General features: G+C 42.3%; 1 protein-coding gene across 5 annotated transcripts in view; it reads right to left on the bottom strand.

Moving 5' to 3' along the window:
- Positions 1–3,199: 3,199 nt before the first annotated feature.
- LOC309396434 (lethal(3)malignant brain tumor-like protein 4) overlaps positions 3,200–27,921 on the bottom strand; it is a 50,137-nt gene continuing 25,415 nt past the window's right edge. For 4 of the 5 annotated variants that reach the window (XM_081961571.1, XM_081961568.1, XM_081961569.1 and 1 more), the window contains exons 11-20: positions 26,405–26,490; positions 25,219–25,329; positions 23,855–23,969; positions 23,132–23,234; positions 21,489–21,653; positions 19,389–19,523; positions 18,698–18,762; positions 16,924–17,090; positions 13,152–13,214; positions 3,200–5,581 (exon numbers count right to left, since the gene is read on the bottom strand). In XM_081961571.1, coding sequence (XP_081817697.1) covers positions 5,453–5,581; positions 13,152–13,214; positions 16,924–17,090; positions 18,698–18,762; positions 19,389–19,523; positions 21,489–21,653; positions 23,132–23,234; positions 23,855–23,969; positions 25,219–25,329; positions 26,405–26,490 — 1,139 coding nt within the window. In that variant the 3' untranslated portion in view covers positions 3,200–5,452. The remainder of the gene's footprint in view (positions 5,582–13,151; positions 13,215–16,923; positions 17,091–18,697; positions 18,763–19,388; positions 19,524–21,488; positions 21,654–23,131; positions 23,235–23,854; positions 23,970–25,218; positions 25,330–26,404; positions 26,491–27,921) is intronic. The other variant, XR_014176114.1, reaches the window with a different exon arrangement.

Here is a 27,921-nt window from a genome sequence, read left to right as displayed (position 1 = left end):
TATGACTGTTTTTCATACTGATGACCAATCTGTCATTTCTGCAGTCGCGTGAGCAAAATTCAGGCGCTTGGCAAGTGGTTCCTATTTATGACGGTTGCAGTGTCTTGGGGTCAATGTGATACAGTGGTGGGATTCAAATAATTTAACAAGCGGTTCTCTGCCCTAATGACCAGCTGGGTAGGCAGGGCTCAGTGGTCATGTGACCATGTGGGAGTGGCCAACTCAACGTCACTCACGTCGATGAATGCTGTGACAATGTAATAAGGGTTAATGGAGAGGCAGTTTCTGTAAACAGGGCAATAAAGATCAGGCTAGAAACAACACCAGACGTTTCCTTCCTGCCTTCCTTACAGGATTAGCCCTGCAAAGTGGGAAAAACACAAAAGGGGATTTCTTCCAACAACCAGTTCTCCCGCTTAGAAAGCTAATAACCGGCTCCCCCCAATAGATGCGAACCGTCTGAATCCCACCACTGATGTGATCCCCCTTTTGCGACCTTCCGACAAGCAAAAACAATGGGGAATCCAGATTCACTTCATAACCATGTGACTAACTTAACAACTGCACTGATTCACTTACCGACGGTTGCAAGAAAAGTTGTAAAAGGGGGCAAACTCACTTAACAAAATGTTTCACTTGGCAGCATATACATTTTGGGCTCAATTGTGGTTGCAAGTCGAGGGCTATCTGTATGTAAGACGCTAAGTAGCTACAGGTAGTCCTCAACTTACAACCATTCATTTAGTGACCATTCAAAGTTATGACAACACTGATAAAAGGGACTTATGACTATTTTTCAAACTTACGACCACTGCAGCATCCCTATGGTGGCGTGATCAAAATTCAGATGCTCGGCAACTGATTCATATTTATGACGGTTGCGGTGTCCTGGGGTCACGTGATCCCCTTTTGTGACCATCTGATGAGCAAAGTTAATGAGGAAGCCAGATTCACTTAACAACCGTGTTACTAATTTAATAACTGCAACGATTCACTTAACTATTGCAGCAAAGAAAGTCGTAAAATGGGGCAAAACCCACTTAGCAATTGTCTTGCTTTGCAACTGAAATTTTGGGCTCAGTTGTGATCGTATGTCGAGGATTACTTGTACTTCAAAAAAGCAAACAAACCAAACTCCAACAGTCAACTTTAAAAATAAATCTCTTTCTTATCCCGTTTTCTATGTCCTTCACTTGCACTTTCCATACAGATAGAAATGCCTAGACAAGCAGAAATATCTAAGCCTTTGCAGAAGATTAATGTTGTGTAAATGCAGTGGGAATAAAGTTTTGCTACATATGCATGCAAAACAAAAATTGTGTATATGCGTAGGAGAATCCAAGAGAAGTCAAGATCTTAAGCTTCTTTCCACCCACACTCTAGGTAGGAATAATGTTATTACAACTGGCCAAAATATTAGTTAGTTAGTTTAGTTTATTTAATTTAATTTATATCACCCAAAGGCTTTCAAGTTCTCCAGAACTCCCCAGCATGTAAAAAAAAAAAACCCAAAAACATCATTTGGGGGGGAAAATAAGCCTCCATTCATTTTCTCTAGGACAAAGATCTTCACAAGGATTAATTCATTAGTTCAAAGGCTGCCACCATTGCATGTCAGGCTTGGAAGCCATCTTTTACATTGGGCCTTCATTTTCTACTGTGGGAAAATGTGAGGGGTGATTACATGGAGTATGGGAGATATATAGTCTAAATAACATTCTTTCTCAGAGTCAAGGACACCTTGCCTGGCAACTGCAATGGTGTGACTGGAGGCATCTCCAATTTTGGATGGTACCTAATTGGGCCATGTGATGGGCATGTGGGTGCTGGGGAGGGTCTTGAACTTTCATTTGGGTGGGGAAAACCTGGAAACTTTCAGATTCGGGTTTTCCCCAGATGTGCCAATAGGACATCTCTAATAAAATGGAACTTTGAGGAAACTCAAGCCTCGGAGTCTTCTTTCGTTGGGGCTGTTACTTGGAACTCTGACACTGCAATCTTCTTCCACTGATACAAAACTCTATTGAGTAGAAACTCAAGTCAATCCTGGTGTGCTTTGAAACATAAAATATATTGAATTAAAATGAACACTGAGAAATTGCTACTTCTAAGACGGAACCGGATGACTTAAGACAGTATGTTTATGCAGTAGGCATAGACTAGGACACCAAGAGATGGAGTGGTTATAGGACAACATTTCACTTTAAGCAGAACACCAATATTTAGTTTTATTGCTGGGTTGGGGAATAATATATACTCTAAGATGAGATAACCTAGGAAACTCATTTTGCCGATGCTCTTCTTTTTCTAGTTTTCTTTGTCTCCTTAGTGGACTAAGTAGGTAATCAGGCTTAGATGTCCTCAAAGCAGAATTAGCTCTGAGTGGAGCTGAAGTAACATTGCACATGGCTGGGTATATGCGGATTCAAATGTACCCCCCCTGGGGATATCAATTGATCAAGTCAATTGACGTTTTGTGTGTGTGTTTCCTCAACTACTAACCCTTTCACTGACCAAGTGCTACAGGAGGTATAGGAGTGGGCTGATAACCTCTTTTGTTAGTAATTATCATTTTCATCTCACAGGGCCATGGGCAATCACTAGAGTATTCCTGCATTTAAAATCTTAATTAGCAAAACTGTCCTAGAAGTCAGTTTAGAGGGGAAAAAAACCCTCACTTATGAGGCTTCTGTTAAAAAAAATACTGCTTTGTAAAAGGATTCTGAAAGATGTGACATTCTTAAACATTTTGCCCCAATGGTTTAAAAAAGAAAACAAATATAGCTAGAGAATGTTAAAGAGGAAGACCTTCCACAATTCTTCTCTCACATCACTTCAAAATTGTTTTTTTAGAAATGTTCTCCTAGTAGGAGAGAAGTTATATAGTGTTACTGTTTGATGCATTTGTCTATAGCAATGTTTCTCAACCTTTTAAGATCTAACATTATAGGTAAAGCCATAACTTCATGAAAACACGCTAATTTCTCAAACTGGACAACTTTTGGACATGTGGACTTCAACTCCCAGAATTCCTCAGTCCGCATCTTAAAATTGCCAAGGTTGAGGGATATTGTTCTATATGGCATATCAGCATCTTCTTGTTGGATCTCTCAATCCTTGTCCTTAAGTGACCGGTGTAGGTAAGGCTTATATTCTTTTAATGATTTATATACAAATAGAAAGATACGAGGCATTTTGCCACTGCAGATTTATTCAATATTGTTCAGATTCAGCAGCCTGGATTGTGCAATATTTCCACATTTATTTTTTGTGTCACCTTGATTTTAGGAAGGGAGTCTTACAAATTTGGAAAATCAGAAGCAGAGATAGCTGTGTAGACGCTGTAACTCAAATGCCAACATCATTCCTGTTTTCTCTCAAATTCATTTGTAAGGTTGGCTCCATATTCACTTGCAAAGCCAACGATAAAATTACCAAAAAGTGCACTGCCATCAACACACCGGAAAACATACATCCCTTGTTAGCTCATGCTTTAGAAAGGGATGCCTGACACTTACAGTAGAACACTATCATTTTTATGCTACCCAAAAGCTTTTTGAGACTGATGTTCACCCAACCAACAAGTGGCATCATACAAAATAAATAAAAGACCTCATTTGATTAGTTCAAGAATTCTTGCTTGCAAAACATCAGATCAATCAATGTAGGTGTCATAGGAAAAGCAGGTTATGTGCCGTTAAGAAAGAATGTCTTGTTCCCAAGTTATGCGTAGGTGGTTAGTGGAAAAAATATATCTCTGAATAGTGTTAGATGTAAAGGATACTTACTCAGTCATCACTTGCACAAGACTAACATCATGACAAGCAAATCATTTTTTTTCAAAATTGTGCTGTCCTTTTAGAAGACCATAGAAGACTTCTGCCAGATCGGTCCATTTCCATGTCCTAATGTCCTAACGTTACAGTTTTCATCTTCTCATCCAATCAAATGTCTCTGCTCTATCAAAATCTCACAACAGAGTATCCTCTAGCACAGGCATCTCCAAACTTGGCAACTTGTGGTCTTCAATTCCCAGAATTCCCCAGCCAGCATGAAATGTAAAATGTCTTCCAGCCAGCATGGGTGGCTGGGGAATTCTGGGAGTTGAAGTCTACAAGTCTTCCAGTTGCCAAGTTTGGAGAAACTGCTCTTGCAGAATAAAATATTTGGATTTTGTTCTCAAGACAGAGAAAATGATGGCAATGTTGGGGGTAAAACATTTCCATTTTCCTCCCCTGCACTGTGGCACAAAAAGGCTTCCTTAGATCCATAGGTCATCGGAAAGACAAATATGAAAGCATTAGGCTTAGGACATCTGGCACTACTGCTATGCAGACGGAATATATTTTATATTTCAGCAAGACCTGAGAAATTCTTGACAAAAGCCCAGCTAAAATTGACAGGCAATGCTCTGTGGCTGATAAATGCTTAGCTCTTTCTGACTTAAAATGAGAATATGTTCAAGCTAATAGACCTGGTCGTAAAACAACAGTACTTTCAAAAACAAAGAAATAGGGACTGTTAGTACTTGTTTTAGAAAACCTCCCATAAACCTTGCCAGAAATACATTTGCCAGAAAGCTGGATCTGCCTCTTTATATATCTCATTCTACCTTGCACTGACCTGCAGGAAGATAGGAACTTAAAAAACAAACAAACATAGTCTCCTAGTTTTGTTACTCTGATCCTATACTTAAATAGATGGTCTACCTTCCAGTGGCACCACATCCAGTGGTCTTCTTTTTACAGTTTTAATTTAATATTTTGAACTCTGAAATTGTGCAGTGTGCAAAGCAGAAATAATAATAACCTGAAAATTAATCTACTTGGAGATGGGCCTCATTTCTCCAATTCATCAAATATTAATTGCCAATATTTAAATAGCTAAACAAGACACAAGGACAAGGTTTAAAACTAACCGGCTACCAACAAAGGACTTTGATGAGTAATTCATCTGCACTGCTTTGAAGTATCTCACTCTTCCCTTACTCTCTTAAGCCCAGTTGTAAGTTTAGAAGCACATCAATGGTGAGCTGGATTCTCTTGTTAGGCACTACAACAGGTTAAGTGAGTTTGCTTAAACTTAGCTTCCCATCAATAGAAATACTCAGGATTCCTCTTATAACTAGAGGCATCATCAAGATCTTTACAAAAGATCAATATAACCATATCCAAATTCAATTAGGAAAAAATAATAATAATAATAATAATAAACATCTCTTCCTAGAAGGGAAGCTATCGCATCCGTTCCAAACTGCCAACGGGACTGAATTTCAGAACGCTTTCAGAGTCATCTATCCACAACTGTGTGAAATACGATCTGGCCATTTTCTTTCCGAGCTTCCAATCAACTCAGTCTTTAGGAACAAACAGGAGACAGGGTGCTTTGCTGTGGAACTGCACTTGGAGGTCCTTCATAGCTCTGTCCCCCTGGCCCAGGGGAAATCTCTCCATCAGTCTTCTTCTGCTGTCTTAAACATGAGAATGGCATTATAGATTTTCAGTGCAGGCCCCAATTTGATGCTCAGGATTTTAACGATGTCTGACTGGTTGAGGAGGAGAAAAGCTTCGCCGTCGATTTGCTGCAGAACGGGGAAAAAAAGAACAATGGCGTTAGCGTGCTGACTGAGTGAAGCCAGTTTCTACATCCTTCAAGTTAACAGCAAGTGAAAGGCCCCAAAAACGACAATTGGTAGTTATGACTGCCTGGCTCATATATTACAATAAACCCTAATTAGGGAAGATGCTTTAAAAGATGAAAACTGAATCACCAGGGACCATAAGCATCCTATGTTTGGAGAGACACAGAAAGTCGCTGGCATCCTTAATATCTCCCCTTTCCACATTAATATCCTCGAGTGTACTTCAACCCTTCTGACGACCTTTTCCATAAATGGATTGCAGGATTCTTGGTAGAAAATATAGAAGTCTTTTGATTTGATTTGTTTTGTCTAACAGAGCACAGTAAGTGGGAAAGTAATCCTAGGAAGGAACAATCCACATCAGCGAAGGACTCAAAACCATTCTGATAATATTACACATGCTGCCCAAAAGGACCACAATTAGCACTTACAAAGTTGATTAGCATTATCTATGCATAATTGCCAAGAAGCTTTAGGTTCAGGCCATCATGACAGATGATGTTTGTACAGTCTCTAAAATTTCCAGAACATGTTTGGATTATATCTCCTTCCTGTGATGTTAACTAATTTTGTCTCTCTTGTTTTGATATATAGCATTACTATAGAAGAAAAGTAATGCCTTCTTACCTGTACCTGGTTTTTTGTGGGGGCTAAATGTCTGGGCTAAGTTTTACTTAAATTATATGGACCAATTCATCACTTTAAAAGTGTTTAAGTTTGCAGTTTTAGGAATTAATCTGGGAAGAAAGCTGGACAGGAATATAGCACAATAAACTATCTTTTTTATTCAGATCCTTTCCTTTAAATATGTATCTTATCCATATTTTTTATTCACACTCCCTGAACATATCATGCTGAGTCGTAACTTTGAACTAGGATTTTTAAGAAAACTTGATTCTTGATTAAATAATGACCCTTGTGCTAATAATGGCTTTACTGGAGCTTCCTGTCCGGGGCTGCAAAATCAAAATGACCACTAAAGGGCAGCAAAGAGACACCGAAAGCTAGCTTTTTGCTGCCACCTCCTGGTTATCTGATTTGTTTGCTTGGCAGGATATGTCCTGGCAGCCTGTGTGTTCTATTTTGGGAAGGCTCATTATTTATCATAATCCACTGACTGGTTGGTTGTATTTATAATTATATTATAAATAATACAATACAGTCCATAACTATGAAGTCCATTATAAGCTACGAGAATTTCCTGCAGTTTATAGCCTTAAAATATAAATCTATAAAACACATTAAACACACAGCACTAAAATGTAAAAGGAACAATCAGAAAATAAAACTGCAGACCCCAAATGGCTCTAGATTGACAAACTGGGAGCTTGGGATCTCTGCCTCTTGCTTCAGGAAGTCCAAGTACTGAAAGCTCTTAATGATCATGACACAGGGTCCTCTATGGCTCCTCAGGTTAGTTTCAAGTCTATTTCACCAACATTTACATTTCCTTCCCATTTCTGTTTCCTGCATGTGCCTCAAACCCTCAACATCGTCCACACATACAATATACAATAGCAGAGTTGGAAGGGACCTTGGAGGTCTTCTAGTCCAACCCTCTCCCTAGGCAGGAAACCCTATACAGTTTCAGACAGATGGCTATCCAACATCTTAAAGACTTCCAGTGTTGGGGCATTCACAACTTCTGGAGGCAAGCTGTTCCACTGATTAATTGTTCTAACTGTCAGGAAGTTTCTCCTCAGTTCTAAGTTGCTTCTCTCCTCGATTAGTTTCCACCCATTGCTTCTTGTTCTGCCTTCAGGTGCTTTGGAGAATAGCTTGACTCCCTCTTCTTTGTGGCAACCCCTGAGATATTGGAACAATGCTATCATGTCTCCCCTAGTCCTTCTTTCTCTTAAGCTAAACATACCCAGTTCCTGCAACTGTTCTTCATATGTTTTAGTCTCCAGTCCCCTAATCATCTTTGTTGCTCTTCTCTGCACTCTTTCTAGAGTCTCCACATCTTTTTTACATCGTGGCGACCAAAACTGAATGCAGTATTCCAAGTGTGGCCTTACCAAGGCCTTATAAACTGGTATTAACACTTCACGTGATCTTGATTCTATCCCTCTGTTTATGTAGCCTAGAACTGTGTTGGCTTTTTTGGCAGCTGCTGCACACGGCTGGCTCATATTTAAATGGTTGTCCACTAGGACTCCAAGATCCCTCTCACAGTTCCTACTACTGAGCAAGGTACCACCTATACTGTACCTGTGCATTTCGTTTTTCTTGCGTCTGAACGCTTATCATTACTTTGTACTCCCATGTAAAACTACACAATTCACTTCCTAGCCACCAACATCTAACCGCTCAACTCAAGCTTACCACTGTATGGTACCATTAATGCAGATTAATATGAATTCTAGAACTATCTTGATTAGGATAAGGCGGATTCTCCCAGAAACGATGATTACAGAATACCTTTTCGTAGTTTGCGTTTTTACGTTCCCAAGATTACATTAGAACTTTGATGAAGGATAATATGATCCAGCGGTTAAAGACGCTGAGCTTGTCAGCTGGAGAGCTGGCAGCCCGGTTTGAGACCCGAGCTTTCTGCAACGGGGTGAGCTCCTCTCCCTTGCTCCAGCTCCTGCCCACCTAGTAGTTCGAAAGCATGTAAATGCAAGTAGATGAATAGGTACCACTTCAAGGAAAGTAACAGTGGAAAAAGTCTTCAGACAACGCGGGTTGCCTCGGCCAAGAAACAGCAACGAGCGCTGTGCCTTAAGAGTCGGACGTGACTGTCAGGGAAATGTTTACCTTTTTAAATATGACCGTTACGTTACGTTAGGGCCCATATTGGTGGCAATGAGCTGAATTAGCACAGGCAATTAGCAATAATAAGACAGTAGAAAAATAGCTGGTCCCTTAGCTGTAATAGGCTCATGAAGAGATTAGCCATGAAATTCATATATAAGGGGTCTGTGCTAGTGCAATAGGTTATTTGGATGTCCCCAGATTTTACTATTGTGTGTGTGTGTGTGTGTGTGTGTGTGTGTGTGTGAGAGAGAGAGAGAGAGAGAGAGTCCTTCCACTCCATAACACATGTGATCTACCGTTTAATGTTGAAATCTAAATTTCTCTCAGTTCTGAATACTCCTGCAGATCCTAATCCTGATAAATTATCACTGAGCTTAAGGAGAGCAGAGGATGGCCGGTTGGCCCCCAAAACTGTGACATATCAACATCTTCATTGGGGAACTGTGTAGTTCGTTTACTTGAAACAACAGAGAAGGAAAGAGATCGGCCAGATGAAAAAAAAAATCCGTTGACTTGAGGACAACAGATTTTTTTCAACGTGGCCACGAAGAGGTCATGGTCTTTATCACGTGACTCTGATTACCCACAAGGCATGACTGCTTAATTAGGCTGCAACGTAGCCTAGTAAGGGCTGTGACCCATTTAGCAAAATATTAAGGAGAAATTATGTAATTTGCCTTGACCCAAATAGTAACAGAATAATAAGCACAGATTCTTATTAAAGGAACCGGAAGAGTGGAGATAGAAAGCCATAACCCTTCAAACATCAAGAGCGTGGAGAAAGCTCTGCAGAGGATGATTGGCTTTTGAAAAAGTATAGGAAAAGTAAATTGTTGGTACTCCGACCTGGAGATCTTGGCAGGGATGGGCTGCTGGGGGTTCACAGGGTTTGGGAGAACCTCTAGCTAAGATTCTGTGCCGTTTCAGAGAACCCCCAAATCCCACTCCTGGCTGGCCCCACCCACCCCCGCTCCCAGGAGTCCCCACGTGACCTGTTTCGGATACAGGTACGTGCAGGGCGCATGCAGAGGCTCAGGGAGGGTGAAAAATGGGCCTATCGGAAGTTTGGGTTAGGGTTTCAGGTGGGGAGGGGAAGTAGAATGCCTAACTCCTTAGCATCAGAGCATTTTTCAGGTGGGGAATGTCTAAATTCCCAGCCCACAGGCCAGATGAGTCATGCACTGGCCACACCCGTGCCCAAGTGGCAGTTGGAACAGAGTTCTTTTTGGGTGGGGAGGGGGAGCAGAACGTCTAAGTCCTTAGCATCAGAGCGTGTTAATAATAAATAATAAATACTAATGATCTGATGGTCATTTCGAAAAATCCTTTCTTAGCAAGCACCTAGAAGCCAAGAGGAACATTCGTGCCAAATTTCAAGTTAGTAGGCTTTACGGTTCTGGAGATTTTGTGATGATGCATGAGTGGCATTTCGCTTTTATATATATCGATATAGACCAACGTCAATTCTGGTATCCATTCAGACAAAACAGAGAAACAAGAAAGAAGAAACTGCCTTCCCATTCTTTGCTTATCATACTTCTTGGTAATTACAGCACCAAAACTGGGAAATTTAAAACTGATGGTGTGTGACTGAATTTTTAAAGCAGGTTCAACTAAAAACATATTTTAAGTATCTAACTCAAGCCTCCCATCTGTACATTGCAATATGCTTTTCAGCTTAGATACGGAATATCAAACAAATGCGAGTAGTCATTTTTAAAATATATATATATAAAACATTTAGCATTACACACTTTTCATTAGAGAAAAGAACAATATTTCATAAAGCTAAATGATGCGCTTAAGATTGCAAATTTAAAACACCCCAAATAATCGATCCTGCAAACGTATGTAAAGAGATCAAAACTTTGCAAAGCTCTGGTTCTAAGGTATGTTAAAAAAACAGAAACCAGAAAAATAAAACAGATTCCATAAAACGGTACACAGGTGGTCCTTGACTTACAACCATTTGCTTAGTGAATGTTGAAAGTTACAAAACCATTGAAAAAAAGTGACTTATGACCATGATGGCGCCAGAGGTGGGTTCCTACCGGTTCAGACCGGTTCGCCAGAGCAGGTAGTAACTTGGCCGCTCACGACCCCCAACCCGGTGCTATCAGCGGCACCATAGGTGCTGCCATCTTGTTTTTTGCTTCTGCGCATGCTATAGCAGCAGAATCCTTTCCTCCCTTTTATAACCTTCGGAGTCAAGGATGGCCTCCTGTAGCACTCCGGAGACCCCATTTTGAGCCTGGTTGGCTTCCTGGACCACTCTGGTGCCAAAAGAGACTTTCCCCCTCTGCACCCCATTTTTGCTAGCAGAGGCACTGCGGGCTGGTCTTTTGCTATTTCCAGACGGGCCAGATCTAAGCACCCCACGGACCAGATCTGTCCTGCGAGTCTTGAGTCTGACCACTCTGTTCTAGAAGGTTTGCAGGGTTTTTTTAAAACTTAAGAGCAATGTAGGGATTGTGACCTCTTCACTAAGTCTCTCTTTGTCCCGCAGCCAGTGCCCAAACAGCAGACATCTCCTTTTATGTACACGCCTATTATACTACATAGCCCCCCCCCCCCCCCAAATTCTAACCATGCAGAGCTAATGTTGTAGAAAGTTCGCCTTTCAATTTCTTTTCAACCTGTGGACTATCAAGCCCTGTTCTTTAGAGATGCTGTTTCAGAATATGACTTCATATTTTAAAAAAAACAAAAACACCCTTATTCTCTGGCTAGGCCTTGCTAGCGATTTTGCCCAATCCCTTGGAATTCCTTTTATCATTTTCAGAAATTGTTTTTTCCCCCCTCGTTGTTGTTGTCATTTAGGAAATAAAAAATAAAAATTAAACTGAAAGCACCCCTACCCAAAGTTATTTATTTAAACGTAATATGCTTGGGCAGCTCAATTGCTTCTAATGGGCTATTATAGCAGAGTTCAGCAGTTCTGTCATTTACATCTTAGTGCAAGCCAAGTCTCTTCCTTAAAATAGATTTCATTCCAGTCCAACGTTTTTAATAGGCTGATGAGAACTGCATCTGCTTCATACAAGGTGTAGAATGAGGTGTCCTACAAACCCTATTTTTTGCTTTCTGAAACCAGATGTTCGGGATCTGGTTCTACGTACCAACACGCGTTTCCTTCTTATAAATTCTTCCCTATTTTTATTAATTTATGTCTGAGTCCCCCTATGGGTTCAACTCCAAATAGCAAAATATTTTGCAGATTAAGCCCGGCTTTGTACTAGCAGCATTTGATTTGTTGTTATAGCTGCTTATCCTATAAATGCCTGTCTTCTCAATTTTTCTATACGACTGAATGAGAATCAGGGACAACAGCCCTGCTTGGCTAGAAATGTTTCATGTTTTCTGCAATGCTCTACTACAGGGGGGTCAAACTCAAGGCCCACGGGCTGGATCCAGCCTGCGGGGTTCTTAAATCTGGCCCACGAGGCCGGCCTGGAAGTAGCAAAGGACCAGTCTGTGGTACCTCTGGCAGCCAAAACGGGACGGGGGGGGGGGGGGGGAAGGGGCTGTGTGCAATCCCTTGCAGGCCATTTTCAGCCTGGACGGCCTCCTGCAGCATCCTGCCAGCCAAAACAGGACCCGGGACATTTGCCGCCCCCCAGGCACCCCATTTTGGCCGGCAGGGTGCTACAGGAAAGATCTGTCCCATCTCTCCCCCCCCCCCCCGCCCCACAGAGAACTACAAGGCTGATCCGGCCCTCAAAGAAATCTAGTTTGACACCCCTGCTCTACTATACAAGCCTGTACAGTGAAGCAAAGAATGCTTAAATTATTACACTGCTATCACACTTCTACTGCTGTTTGTCAGCCACAGGCCTATCAGAGGGAGTTGTGTGCTTTTTTTTATTCCAATCCTGTTGTCCCAGATGCCAGCTTCTGTTTACTAGGTTCTTGGCTTCAGAACCAATTCCAAAGATCACCAATGTGTTCTTCATCAACAGACATGTCTGAGTAAACAAACGACTCTTTTCTTAAACATCAACTCCTACCTGCACCTCGCTTTTTGATCACCTGGTTTTCCTTTTTATAGAACATGATCTAATGAAACCCCTGGACAGCATTTTCTAGTCCTTTTGGCACGGCCTCTGGAATTTGAACTGCTCTAAATCAGGGGTGTCAAACTGGTGGCCCCCGGGCCAGGTGCATCACACGCAGGCCACATTGCGAAACGTCACGTGACACTGCTGTGAGTTTCACACCCCCTGCTCTAAATGATTCATTTGAGTGAACCATTGATCAACAGTAGATGGTCACAGCAATCTCCTATCTTACAACTCGGCATCTTAAAGCTGAAAAACATGGGTGTAACATTCTTACAAATAAGTTGGTTGTTCTACAAATGTAGATGACTTTAACTATCCCACTTTTCGAATACAACTCAAGATTAAATGTCCACTGAAAACAATTGGGTATGCCAACAAACCGAAGCAAAGCCTATGTACAAAACAGGTATTAGATGCCAACACAAGTTTATGTTTGTTCAAAGCAATTGGACGTGTCAACCCTATTCTACGTGGCAACTTTTGCCAAGGACTATGAAAGGAATAAAAGAGTAGGCAGATCCAGTTGTTTGCAGGACGCATCTGTTTCACAGAAGGCATCCACAAAGTTTCTCTGGAACTAAAGCTGGGTTAATTTGGTACAGTTTTTACTCTCCGATACCCTTCCTGAGATCATTCCTTGGGCAGGAAGATTTTATGACTCTCCAGAAGCCTAAAGCAAGATAACTTACCTCTTGTCGAAAAAGCGTGGCCTGTTCCTTGCAACCGGGCAGACGCTGAACAAAACCGGCCACCTAGGAAAAAAATGTCAGAAATAAAATAAAAAAATGTTACAAGGGCAACTAGCGACTTGACCATTTCCTTAGCTTGAGCAAAAATGTAATGCAAAGGGTTTTCTCGGTCGAGAGAATCCTGCAACTTATAAATCAAAAATGTATTATACTTACTAATGAAGTTGGCAGAAGTATGTAAAGGTTAGCTACCTGGGACACAAGAACCCTGGCAGGTAGGCAGACAGAGGCCCAAAGACAGAGCCTAGACCGTGAGCTAAGTAAATAGCTATTTTAACCACACACATCGGACAGCAGCAATAGAGCTAGTATTCTACGGGCCCCAGCAGGCTTGGTATGTTATCCCCTATACAGGGGTGTCAAACTGGATTTCTTTGTGGGCCGGATCAGCATTGTAGTTTTCTCCCACGGGCCGGCTGGGGTGTGTGGGGCGGGAAAAAGATGGAATGGCACAGCCGTTGCGTTCGAAAACAGACCTCGGGAGCCCGTTTTCTCTGGCAGAGCACTTATTTTTTATTTATTTATTTTCTTCGAATTTCTAGACCGCCCCCTCTCCCGAAAAGGACTCGGGGCGGTGTACAGTCCACACAACAAACAATAAGTATCAAATACAAATATAAATACAGATATAAATACACATGAGGAGGAGGTTAAAAATTTAAAAGAACTGTACGGAAGAATATAAATATGGTTCTAAAAACCCTAAAATCAGTTAAATTTAAAACCGTACCCTATAAATAACCAGGTAAGAATATGTTTCCAGGAGGTAACAGTTGTCACAATTATAATTATGCCAGGCCAGCTAATCGAAACAGGTGAGTCTTCAATTTTTGTCGGAAGGAGTGGAAGTCTGTGGTGGTTCTGATATCGGGGGGGAGGTCATTCCAGAGGGTTGGGCCCATCACAGAGAAGGCCCTAGTCCTTGGCGCCGCCCGCTGGCATTGCCTAGTGGACGGCACCTGGAGAAGCCCCTCCCTGTGAGAGCGGATTGGCCGCAGGGATGTATGTGGGAGGATGGGCCACCATAGGCGCTCCTGACATAAGTGATGTCGAGCTGGCCGCGCCCACCTTGGCCACGCCCACTCCAGCCCCCTGAGGTCAAACACAACCCTGATGTGGCCCTCAATGAAACCAAGTTTGGCACCCCTGACCTACATCATTCCAGTCAACTTCTGATTTCATATGCAACAAAACAAGCGATGTCTATATTATGCTCTGACCAGTAGATAACGTTGATTCTACTATATTAGAAAACTAAAACACAAAACTAAAGAAACCGATCTTATTTTCTGATGTAAATGGTTACAAACAAACCCATTTATCAGACAGTCAGCTCCCTTAAAAATTGGTGGAAGTTAACTTCGTGTTTCAGGGCTAAAGGCATTATATTAGTGTGGTCTTTTATGGAATAAATGTTCTTCACTGCCAATGCTCCATGTTTTCATCTCCTTTGAAGTAGAAGAGAATTTGTACGTAGGTTTGCAAATTGAGCGTTTGCTCAGGGGACAAGAAACAGGCTGAACATTTATCATTGTGAAAATAAAGAGATTGGCTTAGTCCTAATAGGTAACGTTACCATGTATTTGATATCTAAATAAAAGTATGCCCAGAAATGAAGCTTTGCTCTTCACGTATGTGTAAGATCTGTTGAACTCAACAAGACCTCCATTCCAATAAATGTGAATAAAGGTAAAGGTTCCCCTCGCACATATGTGCTAGTCATTCCCGACTCTAGGGGGCGGTGCTCATCTCAGCTTCAAAGCCGAAGAGCCAGCACTGTCTGAAGACGTCTCCGTGGTCATGTGGCCGGCATGACTAAACGGCGAAGGCGCACAGAGCGCTGTTACTTTCCCACCAAAGGTGGTCTCTATTTTTCTACTTGCATTTTTACATGCTTTAGAACTGTTAGGATGGCAGAAGCTGGGACAAGTAACAGCTCACTCAATTACATGGCACTAGGGATTTGAACCGCCAAACTGCCGATCTTTCTGATTGACAAGCTCAGTGTCTTAGCCACTGAGTCTCCCTGCAGCCCATTTTCGGCCTGGGTGGCCTCCTGCAGCATCCTGCCGGCCAAAACGGGGCCTGGGTCATGCAGCCCTCCCCCTCCCACACCCCATTTTGTCTGGCACGGCGCTAGGGATTTGAATCGCCAAACTGCCGACCTTTCTGATTGACAAACTCAGCGGCTTAGCCAGTGAGCCACTGCGTCCCCAAATGTGAATAGGATGAGTTAAATACAGAAGGGTTTCAAGATATAAATCGAATGTCCCTTATAAAGTAATGTCTCCCAGATCTCTGCAAATGTCAACTTTAAAACTCAGAGCAACTATTCCAAACTTGCAACAGGTTTTGTCTATACTAAGAAGAGGCTGACATTAACAGTAGCTAAGCAGCTCTGTCAGCAAAGCTGAAAGACACCGCCAGACACCCTCTCAAAATAAAACATATTTAACCTCCTTATGGTTTCTATGCAAATACAGCCTGTTCACTCTCGCCCATCCCCATCAGCAGCAACCTTGATGGTGCCGGTTGGAGAGGACAGGTGCTGCACATCTGCAGGGTATGAAGTTGGGCCAGCTGGACCCAGGGGCTCCCTTCAAGAACTTTGCATCGTGCCTCTATAAAGTACAACTCAGTGGGCCGAAAGCCAAGAGCCTTTGGGTTCCTGAACTTCACCTTCCTTTCCCCAGCACAACTGCAAAGAGCTCCAAAATGTTTGGTTTGGTAGTAAAGGTAAAGGTTCCCCTCCCACATATGTGCTAGTCGTTCCTGACTCTAGGGGACGGTGCTCATCTCTGTTTCAAAGCCGAAGAGCCAGCGCTGTCCGAAGACATCTCCATGGTCATGTGGCCGGCATGACTAAACGCCAAAGGTGCACGGAACGCTGTTACCTTCCCACCAAAGGTGGTTCCTATTTTTCTACTTGCATTTTTACGTGCTTTCGAACTGCTAGGTTGGCAGAAGCTGGGATGAGTATGTCACTCCGTTACACAGCACTAGGGATTCGGTTTGGTAGTACCCATAATTTAATATCCAACCGAAGTTGGATTTCCACCCACCCACGTGGCTATGCATAGCTCCGCAACAGAACCGTTCAGGACCATGTTTAATCCCTCATTCAACCATATGTGATCCCCAGCAAAATGAAAAAGAAATGGACTGTGCGAAATAGGTAAGTAAGACATGGTAAGTAAGAAAAAAAGCATCTTTGGGACAGGTAAGGATGCACAGCTAAAGCCAGCCAGCTAGAAGGGAAAATACCACAATGGGTGGCCTGGTCTCCAAATTGAGCTTTCACTATAAAATGACAACCTTGGCAGAACAAGCCTGGGTGTCAGCAATCCTGTTACACTGTGGGGATGGCTTGTGACGCAGCCATGCCAGCATGCGCAGGGCCAATGGCAAGGGAAAGTGAGTCAGCAGCCCAGAGAAGCACAGAAAAAGCTATTGTCAGTGGAGGCCCCCAAAGGGGCAGCTGCTTAAAGAGGAGGGCTCACTGCAACACCCAGGATCGATATCTATCCATACATTCCAGATCCTGGCTGGTTAAAAGTTCTGGCTGGGTTAACCCTCGCTCCCAAATTTAACCCCAGCTGCACAGCAGAGCAAGGAACAAAATCTCTGGCTGTGGGAGGATAAGGGTGGGAGAGAGAGAGAGAGAGAGTGGGAGGGAGGGGAGGGAGGGAGAGAAAACAAAAGCAGAACTTACCTCTTCCACGCTCCATTTGGCCACGTTCTTAGCGGTGAGGCCCGAGACCTCCGGCAGCAGTTTGCAGTGCTGCTCCCAGCAGAGATGGAGACGGTGGGTTGGATTGGCAGACAAGGAAGGCATGAAGACAGACTGGTGGAGGGTCTGTTGCAGAGCAAAGGCAGTGTCTGGTAGGAGGTCAGGGATGAAGCAGGGGGGAAGGGAGAGAGAAAGAGAAGGGAGAAAGAAAGAAAAATAAATCTGTTAATCCTGGTTCAAGTGCACTTTGGAAATCAAGAAATCACTTTTCTTCAGAACATCCCTCTCCAAACACCCCACCCCAAAAAGAGGTGGGGGGTGGAAAGACCAGGACCCCGTGCTGTTCTGGCGGCTGCTAGAGATGTCCTGACGCTAACACCGGAGGAGTTGCCAGCAATCTATTACCAGAGAGGAGGCGGCTGGGTGACTGCATCTTCAGCTGGAAATTAATGGCACCATTCCAGCTTACGGTCTGTTCCCAGCCGGCTAAGAGCATTCAGCACGCCAGATAATGACAGGCACTGGCCGACTCCCAGGAGACCAGCCCCCATGGTCAGGGAGCCTGGCAGCTCCATCCTGATGTTAGCATCGCTCCCCATGGGTGAAAGGACCGGAGAGATGCTAAAGGAAATGGAAAGCAGTTCGATCTTTTCTCCCTCTGCCCCTCCTTGCCCCCTTCCCTCCGATATGTGACGTATGTGAGATCATTTGGTGTTTTTTGCTGTCTCATACTGCGGTAAGAACCAGGGGCCTGACTCTAGGTAGGAAGAAAGAAGAAGAGGAATCGTTGATGAAGACAGCATAGCAACCCTTGATTGACAATATTGGCTAATTAGGGTTTCGGCTTCTCCTCCTCCATGTACAGATGAAAAGGAGGCAATATAACTGACTCCCCCCCCTCCAAAAGGATGATTGGAAACAGCTCTGGTGACATCTACTGGCGACAAGAAAGGATGGTGGCTTTCCCTTTTGCTCCTCTTAGCATCACTCCTACCGGTAGTTTTAAAATAATTCAGATGTTTTAAAACAAGGGGCTCCAAGCTGTGGGCCTTCTCCTCTGGGCTGCCGACCCAGAAAGTTTTGGGGAACTCTGTTTTAAAAGATTCGCACCTGGCCTGGTTCATAAAACGTTCATAATTCTGAACGTTCATTAAGCAACCAGTTGTTGAGGACTGTCTGTATACTGGTTGACAATTAGGCCTGGGTAATTTATCTCAATCAGAAGCACACTTGGGACAATTTAAAGATTAGGTGAAGAGATTACAAAGGGTGACGTGATGGGAAGGTTTAAAAAAGGAAAAAGGGGATGTGTTTCACTCAAGTCTAGAATTGGGATTTTTTAGGGGGGAAGATGCTAGAAGAGGATTGGAGTCCCTAAAAGAACCTCCCAGCGTTAAGAGCTAGGAACACCCAGCAGCATTTTATTATGGATCCCCCCCCCTCTCTTTTTTTTTTTTTGCTACTCTACTTGAGAAGTACGTTTTTTAAAAAATCCCAATTCCTTTGTAGAGAAGACAAAATTCTGTGGGGACTGAATTTGTTTTTACTGATTGCTGGTAGAAACAGAGCACTTCCTCTCAGACAGATGTCCAAGACAACAGTGGCCCTCACAATTCAAGAAAGGAAGAAGAATCAAGGCAAACGTGAACTAAAGAACAAAATAATGGGGTTCTAGTTATCATGGAACCCCCTTATTCAATATTTAGAATCCATTGGCACAAAAACCGACAGTATTTTCAATAGCACAAACACTAACCTCTTTCTCCATCGGCCTCTTGCTTCACTAGCTGGAGCTTTATATAGCTATGTGAACAGCCAATCCTGCAAAATCACATTTGGATGTTAATACAGAGAGAGAGAGTGTGAGTTTTTAGACAGGGAGTACAGGTATTTACAGGGGACCCAGAAGGTCTCTGTTTTGCAACCTTCTAACCATCAAAATCAATGGGGAAGGAGATTCACTGAATAACCATGTTACTAACTTAAATCACTGCAGTAGTTCATTTAAAAACTGTGGCAAGAATGTTTGTAAAATAGGGAAATTCACTTAACTGTATTGAAAAAAAAAACGTTGGCCTCATTTGTGGTCATAAGTCAAGAACTACCTGCATTAAAATACTGCATTTCCTGGAGATGGCACTTCAAAGACCAACAGGGATATTGTGGCCTGTAGCTGCATTACGGCTTATGTTAGCCAGCATTTGATCAAAACAAGTACACAAAGGCACGGTCATTTTTACAGGCTTCGGAACTGATGGAAACAACTTGGAATTTATTTTGAGATCGTTTGAATATGAACCCATTGAATGCATTTGTGTCACTGAATGAATGAGTCCGTGCATTTGTAAAATAAAGTCCCCTTCCTATCTGCAGCCCATCTATTTCCCAACTTTCTTCGAACTTAAACTGCTTGATAGGTTGGACTCTGATTGAAACATTTTGCTTACCCTTTTGCTTTGATTTTAGTAATAGTAGGTCTTTCCCCTTCGGCCCACTCTTTCTCTTGGCTGGTCTCAGACTGTTCAGAAAAGCTATGAACGCTGCTTCTCCCTGACCTCTCTCCTTCTTGCGTGGATGACTTTCTGGTAAGAAAAAATATACAATATACAATAGTAGAGTTGGAAGGGACCTTGGAGGTCTTCTAGTCCAACCCCCTGCCTAGGCAGGAAACCCTATACCATTTCAGGCAAATGGCTATCCAACATCTTCTTAAAGACTTCCAGTGTTGGGGCATTCACAACTTCTGGAGGCAACTTCTGTTCCACTGATTAATTGTTCTGACTGTCAGGAAGTTTCTCCTCAGTTCTAAGTTGCTTCTCTCCTCGATTAGTTTCCACCCATTGCTTCTTGTTCTACCCTCAGGTGCTTTGGAGAATAGTTTGACTCCGTCTTCTTTGTGGCAACCCCTGAGATATTGGAACAATGCTATCATGTCTCCCCTAGTCCTTCTTTCTCTTAAGCTAAACATACCCAGTTCCTGCAACCGTTCTTCATAAGTTTTAGTCTCCAGTCCCCTAATCATCTTTGTTGCTCTTCTCTGCACTCTTTCTAGAGTCTCCACATCTTTTTTACATCGTGGCGACCAGAACTGAATGCAGTATTCCAAGTGTGGCCTTACCAAGGCATTATAAAGTGGTATTAACACTTCACGTGATCTTGATTCTATCCCTCTGTTGATGCAGCCTAGGACTGCGTTGGCTTTTTTGGCAGCTGCTGCACACGGCTGGCTCATATTTAAATGGTTGTCCACTAGGACTGCATTGTCCACTAGGACTGCATATGCATTCTATATCCATCCGTCCATACTTGTCCCTTCCAAACCATCTATCTATCTAGAGAACAGGACCCAAGAGAGTTTCACGCGCATGGCTAGATTGATACGGCCTGGCTCAGATGTCAGTCTCATCTCATTAAGTTCTTTGAGGCAATCGTGTAGTTAGGATATAACGTATACTGGAATAAACATTCCACTATACAACTAATTTTGTACTCTGTAGACTTTACACCAATGGTTCTTAACCTTTTCTTCCCCACGGACCATGCTTCACTAGCACGGACCATTTAAAGGTGGCCATGGCCACTTTCACCACTGCGATTCATCCTGGGCCTTAATGTTTGAATAAAGACATAAAACAAATGAGAGAATTGCTGGGGTGAAAGTTAAAAAAAGAAGTGCATACACTAAGAGCCTTCACCAATGACTTGGTTTTAATTCTGGAGGACTGTCTTGGAGGGACAGATGTATTAATGGCAAAAGTAAGAGAATTTAGAGTATCGGTTGGATTTAAAATTAATAAGGAGAAAGCAAAGATGTTGCTAAACAACATGACGATGGAAGATCAAAACGAACTGTCTGTAAAAAATGGGTTTCAGATTGGGGGGAAAAGGAAACATTTGGGTATTATAACTAGCATGAATTTGTATGTGACTTCAAAATAATTATCACAAAGTATGGAATTTATGTATTGATGTATGTGTTTATTTATTAAATTTATTTGTCACCTAAAAATAATAATAATAAAAAATAAATGTAGCCATGGACCCCAAAGACTTAACTCAAGATTTAAATCATAACATTTCTTAACCCTTTCTATTGCTCTAAACCAGGGGTGTCCAAACTTGGCAACTTTAAGACTTGTGGACTTCAACTCCCAGAATTCTGGGAGTTGAAGTCCACAAGTCTTAAAGTTGCCAAGTTTAGACACCCCTGCTCTAAACCTCTGTGACATCGCGGCCTCCCAATGGTCTGCAGACCACAGGTTAAGAACCATTGCTTTGCCCCATTTCAATTTACCCAGCTAGGCTTGTATTGTACACTTCCTACCAAAGCACAGAGAAGGACAGTGCTGCAAACCCCACCTCCCCCCAAAATATCCAGCTCAAACTTAAAGTTCATAAAGTTTGCCAAACTTTACGAACCAGATTTACAGACACGAGAGAATAAAAGCCAGCAAAATGGCAACACTTTTTTTTTGCAGTAGTTAGTCCAAATAAAAGCTTAATAAAACAGGGTAAAGCAGGTCTCAAGATGCAATCTACAGCTTCACCTGGACTGTGGAGAATCTCCTTGCAAATCTGTAAGTTGTGCTGAAACGTCAGATTTCTTGGGTTTGGGAGCACCACTCCCAGGCGATGGTTTTTCTCCACCAAGGCGATCCTGTAACAAACTGTCCCGGGTGCGACTGGTTTCGGAATAAGGGCAGCCAACTAACCTACATCAAAAGCAACAAAACAATGATTCCATTGCAAAAGAACATGCAGTTTTTTTTCCTTTCCTTTTCTTTTTTCTTTTTTTACAGAAGGCTACCTTAAATAAACAAGCGGGCATGTAACACATCAACCCTGCAAGAGCAAAAATAATGGTAGGATTGGTAGGCAAATGGAGCTTGGGAAGGAAATCGAATTGTTTACTAAATGAGAAATTCTATAGAGGGGGGAGGACGTTTTCAGACCCCAGCGAGCAGAAAACAAAACAAGTGCTCCTGGGGAAGGCTGAGAATCTGGCTGAGCTGGGAGCATCATTAAATAAAAACAAGACCTTGCACGGAATACAGAGCATCAAAAGGTCTAGCTAGAGGCAGCACGCAGGAAGAGTTAAGAGAAGAATGATTTAACAAATGGCTTTGAATGAATTTAGAAGGAAGAAGCAGGAGAATAAAAGAGTAGATTCTGGCTTTCTCTTCTTTGTAGCCATCCACAAAGTTTCCCATGCTGAAAATAATAGGATTCAGGATCTCTATTATTTATATACTCATCCGTGCCACCAGATTTCTACTGGACCTTTTTTAAAAAAATTGCTACACAGACTTTGGTGTGTTCTCCCTCACTCTACAGCAGTGGTTCTCAACCTTCCCAATGCCGTGACCCTTTAATACAGTTCCTCATGTTGTGGTGACTCCCCAACCATAAAATTGGTGTCTCAGTTCCTAAAACCATTGAAAATATGTGTTTTCCAATGGTCTTAGGCGACCCCTGTGAAAGGGTCGTTCGACCCCCAAAGGGGTCCCGACCCACAGGTTGAGAACCATTGTTCTACAGGATAATGTCGGAAGGATTTATATTCCTGGCAGAAGGAATATAATAGAGAAACTTCTAGGACGAGAAGCAAAACGTCTTCTAGGAAAAAACAACAAGGAAGTCCAGTTGACTCCTGAAAAAGCTCTTCTGGAACAACCATAAACTGGATGGCTGAGAATCTCTGCCGACTTCGAGATCTGGAACATAGATTCTGCCCCTATTATTCTGATGTATAGTACTTTATCGTCAAAGAATCTGTGACACACAACGTCTTCTCTAAAGCAAGGGGCAATTCTCTATTCAATTTGGCTAGATGGGGAAAGCAAGGAAAAATGTGGGATATTGTTTTGAGCCATTCCAGCTTTTCCCCACCTCCCGGAATAAATATGAGAGGATCACTTTGGGACTTTGAATGTTTAGAGCTAGCACATGATCACGTGAATCTCCCTAACAGGTAGACAGAGGTTGATGCTGCTTTTCTTATCATGCGAGTTATTTGCCTGACGGTCAAAGGACACCAAGCAGAAAGCACAAGAGGGAGCTACAACACAACACTTTAGTACTAAGATCCGCATTTGTGTTTACAGTTGACTGAAGCGGTGTGCTGTTTTTTTTAAATACAGGAGATACGCTCCTCGGGAAAGCTGTCCTGTAACTCTCAGGAAATACATACGTGTAATGGGTTCCGTATCGCGGTCCCCTGACATGACCCAATCCCTGACAACCAGGAGTAGGGCATACTTGTCCTGCTGGCATTGATGCTGCATTGGAAGTCCCTAGAAAAACAAAGCCAATTCAGGGAGTAGCAATAGCAATAAGCATTTAGACTTATATACCGCTTCACTGTGCTTTACAGCCCTCTCTAAGCAGTTTACAGAGTCAGCCTATTGCCCCCAATTATCTGGGTCCTCATTTGACCCACCTCCGGAGGCTGGAAGGCTGAGTCAACCTTGAGCTTGGTGAGATTTGAACTGCCAAATGGCAGGCAGCCAGCAGTCAGAAGTGGCCTGTAGTTCTGCCAGTGATGGGATTCAAAACTTCTTACTACTGGTTCTATGGGCGTGGCTTTGTGGGCATGACGTGGCTTTGTGGGCGTGGCAAGAGAAAGAGACTGCAAAATCCCCATTTCCCTCCCCACCCCACTAACCTGCTTTCTAGCTCTGTTCCCCTGTTCAGGGCAACAAAAGAAGATCAGGGAGGCAGTGGAGGAGGGCCAACCTATTTGCCGGTTTGCAAATTGCAGGCAGCCGGCAGTCAGCAGAAGTAGCCTGCAGTACTGCACTCTAACTACTGCGCCACCATGGCTCTCATTTCTGTCTTTTTTCAAATTACAAGATCTGAGTGTGGGAGGGAAGAAAAACAACAACAACAACCCTCCTGTTATTTCTCCTCTTACCTGGTGGGAGTTGCAAGGCATGTCCAGTTTTGGCACACCAGCCCATGGGATGAATATCTGGACTGTCAGCATCAACCCAAAAGTCAAAGGCTTGATCCCAACCATCGAAGTGCACCTTAATAAAGCAGATCGAAAGGGGATAATAGACAAAGTTTACTTATACAGGTAGTGCAACTATTTGCTTAGTGACACCGAAAAAAGAAATTTATGATTGTTTTTTTCACACTTATGGCCGTTGCAACTTCTCCATAATCATGTGATCAAAAGTCAGTGGGGAAGTCAGGTTCACTTGATAATTGTTACTAACTTAACAATTGCAGTGATTCACTTAACAACTGTGGAGAGAGAACTGTCGTAAAATGGGGCAAAGCTAATTAACAACGGTCTCGCTTAGCAACAGAAATTTTGGGCTCAACTGTGGTCATAAGCCAAGGACTACCTGTAACTCACATTTATACTCATGATTTTTTGGGGAATTGAACCTAACCCAGTTTTCTGGCAGCTGATTTAAGAGAAGAATCCTACTACTATGTAACACAGGAAGATTCCTATTATACTGTAGGTCAGGGGTGTCCAAACTTGGGAACTTTTAAGACTTGTGGACTTCAACTCCCAGAATTCCCCAGCCAGCCATGGCTGGCTGGGGAATTCTGGGAGTTGAAGTCCACAAGTCTTAAAGTTCCCAAGTTTGGACACCCCTGCTGTAGGTCCATCTAATTCAGTATTGTCTCTGTTGGCTCCAGACTAGTCTACCTGGAGGATCCATATATAACTTGACAATCAATGAATAATAATAAAAGAATAGAAGTAGCTCTTCAGATTACGAAATTTAGCCTTTAAATCAGTACAGTTCCAGGCCTCCAGATTCTATGGTAGAAAGTTTTTTTTTTTCTCTCCAGTCACTGACTCTCATGGCATAGAAATTGTCAGGCATGAAAAACCAGATCCTCGTGTGAAGAGTTCAATTAACTACTTTATTGCCCAATGCCTCTTTCACAGGAATCTTCCCAGACTGGCAATTTGCACTTGGGCCAGACTAGATAAGCTTCAACAGCATTCAAGGGGTTTTTTGGATCTTGCCTTTATGTGCCTACACAATGATTCCAGACTAATTCCCTGCTTGGTTGCTCCCTCTGGCTCAGCAACATAAATAAACCCAACTGTAAGTTCCTCGGAGAACAAAAGCCAAATCAAATTCTGCTTTCTTTTCCAGCTCTCAGCCCTCCACCCCCACCCCCAAATAAACTGGCTGACTGGCTTTGGCTTTGCAGTTCACCTTCACCTGAAGAACCCAAATAAAAGTTTTCACTTTCCAATTATTAAGGGATTTTTATGAGGTTCAATGCTGCTATTTGTTTACATACCTTGACACGGTGGTCATCCTTTTCAGTTATAGTTGCCACTCTAATTAGCATGGGGTTTCTTCTGTCTACCGCTTCTAGTTTCATGTTAGTCTGAAATCCATGAGCTGGACGCTATTAAATAAATTACACATGCAGTCAGAAGCAACTACGGATGGTTGCTATATAATTTAAAGGGCATATTTGAAGACTTCATTACATCATATCCTAGCATTAATGTGACTACGCTGGAGCAGTGCCCCACCTCCCCATCACACATTTTAAGAAAAGATTGAAAATGTCTATTTTCTGCTTTAATTTAACTGCAATTTGCTGTTACATGCAACTGGACCGATTTGTGAATTCTCTTTTTTTTTTGTACGTCACAACAAATTAGCTTGTTCAATTGCGGAAACAGGCGCTTCCAACTTTCTCTTCTGGCATGTGTGTTACATTGGTAATAGGCACTTAAAGCCAAGATTGCCACCTAATTTATCTAGATACTTTCTAATGCAATAGGGGAAATTGATAACAATGATGACAATCGTAATCAAAATAAATGTGCCCTGACTATGGTTATTTAGGAGATAGTACAAAAACGCAATTACATCATTTGGTGATACGGTTCATCTCTCTCTCTATAAAATGGCTCTGTGCGTGGGGTGTGTATATGTGTGTTCCAGCGTAGCTCTGGAACGCCTGGAGCAATTTCAGCTAAGCTTGGTACAGAGATGACTAACTCTTTGGAAACAAATACTGTGGTGGTAAGACACCCCTAACACTCCTCGGGGGTGGGGGTGTTCTGTTAAGATACACCCTGTTGTGCCTTAAAATGGCTTCTTTTGTACTGCCGTACAATGGCTTCTACTGTACAGCGCATTTGGAGTTGCCATGGTAAAGGCTTCGCAGTACTCCACAAGGGGGGACTCCCTCTGGTAAGGGGGAAAATCCAACATTAGAAATTATGTTTGGTCCGGACATTTTCAACAAGGTTTTGATTATCTTTGAAGACAAATGTATGGCCATGATCAATAAAACATTACTGGGCCACGGGGAAAACATTTGTAACTAATTTAATTGTGGCCGAAATCAGGGCTTTTCCTGTCTTAATACTGGATTAGGATAAATAAATACCAGGGCAACACCAGGTTATCAGCTATTTCAATATAAAACTAAACTAAAGAAAGCAAAAAAAAAGCTCTTGACCAACCAGTTTAAATGCTCTTGCTGGTGCTGCCTGAGAACCAGTTTCTTCCAGATATTTCTCCCATGAGAAGCTTTTGAAATCTTTGTATTCTGTAAAGAGATTTCAGATGATCCTCAGTTTACACCTACCTTTGCAAGACCAATTCATTATTGAATGGCTGTGGTAACAACTGAGCTTCTGAGACCACATGCCTACGTTAGGAGTGGCTTGCGTTAGCTTAGCTGAAGTGCGGCCGTAGAGCAGAACAACCCAAGCAGTAAAATAACGTCATAGAAACACATTCATTATGCGATTGCTCACTTGCTTTTCACTGTTGTAAGCTTCCACTTTGCAACTACACAAAACGAACCTTGCGTTCAAATATACTTTCCCCCTCCTTATGCTTTCCCCCAATGTCTCTCTTTTTCTGGCAAACCATTCGCTTGTCTCTGCATCTGCAACGGAGACTGATGGTTCATATTTCCTCCTAAATCAGAATGACAACCAAAGCTATAAATTATGGCTTGTCGGGAGAGAAATAAGAGTGCGAGGTAAAAAGAGAGTAAGAGGGGAAAATAAGAACACAAATCAATTCCAATTCTGATATGGGGAGGCCATCTTAGTGTTGCACATGAAACTATATATATATGATGTAACAAAGGCAACATAAAAAAATGGCTTTCTGCCTGGATGGCTCCTAGGGTGAGCCGAAAGACAGAAAAGGGAAGCAGTGTGTGTGTGTGTGTGTATGTATATATGTATGTGTGTATGCATGTATGTGTATATGTATATAAAACAGTAGGAACGTGAAATGTAAGATTCCCTGGGCGTTGGATGGCCTTTATATTGTACCAACCAACCAATAAATCAGCATCAACATGGAAAAGTTCAATACAGTGAAAGATGAAATGAATCAATGGAATATTGACTCTTAGACATCAGCAAATTGAAATGGACTGGAATCGGACACTTTCCATTAAAAAGATCATTTACTACTCAGGGCATGAAAAACAAAAAAGGAAGGGTATCTCAAGGACACAATGCGGGTACAATGTCCTCAGTGCTTCCATAATATCACAATAATGAATCTTTGATCCAATTATTTTCCAAGTTTATGGAAAGCAGAAGCACTGAAGCAGAAGAAGAGTTTGTTGATAGGTTTTATAATCAAGTTCAATCTGAAATTGACAGAACATGCAAGGTATTTATTTGATTTTTATCCTGTGTTTATTACTTTATAGGTAACTCAAGGAGCCGAACATACATAATACTTCTCCCTCCTCCTATTTTACCTATAACAACAACCCTTTTATGATATGTTGCTTGCAGTTGGAAACTGGAATGCTAAACTGGGAAAAAGTAAGGAGAAAAATATATTTGGAGGAAATAGAAATGAAACAGGAGAATTTACCCGCTTCTGCCAAGCCAATGATTTATTCATTGCTAATAGCTTTCAAACAACCAAAAGAATACAGGGAACAAAATTGACTACAATATTGGTACAAGCAGGAGGAAAAAATTAACAAAGATACAGTCAGGAG

This window comes from Natrix helvetica, assembly GCF_964273705.1.
Source record: "Natrix helvetica genome assembly, chromosome: 9".
NCBI lineage: Eukaryota > Metazoa > Chordata > Lepidosauria > Squamata > Natricidae > Natrix > Natrix helvetica.
The sequence above is the reverse complement of the archived record's forward strand: the minus strand, read 5'-3'. Positions and strand labels throughout refer to the sequence as shown.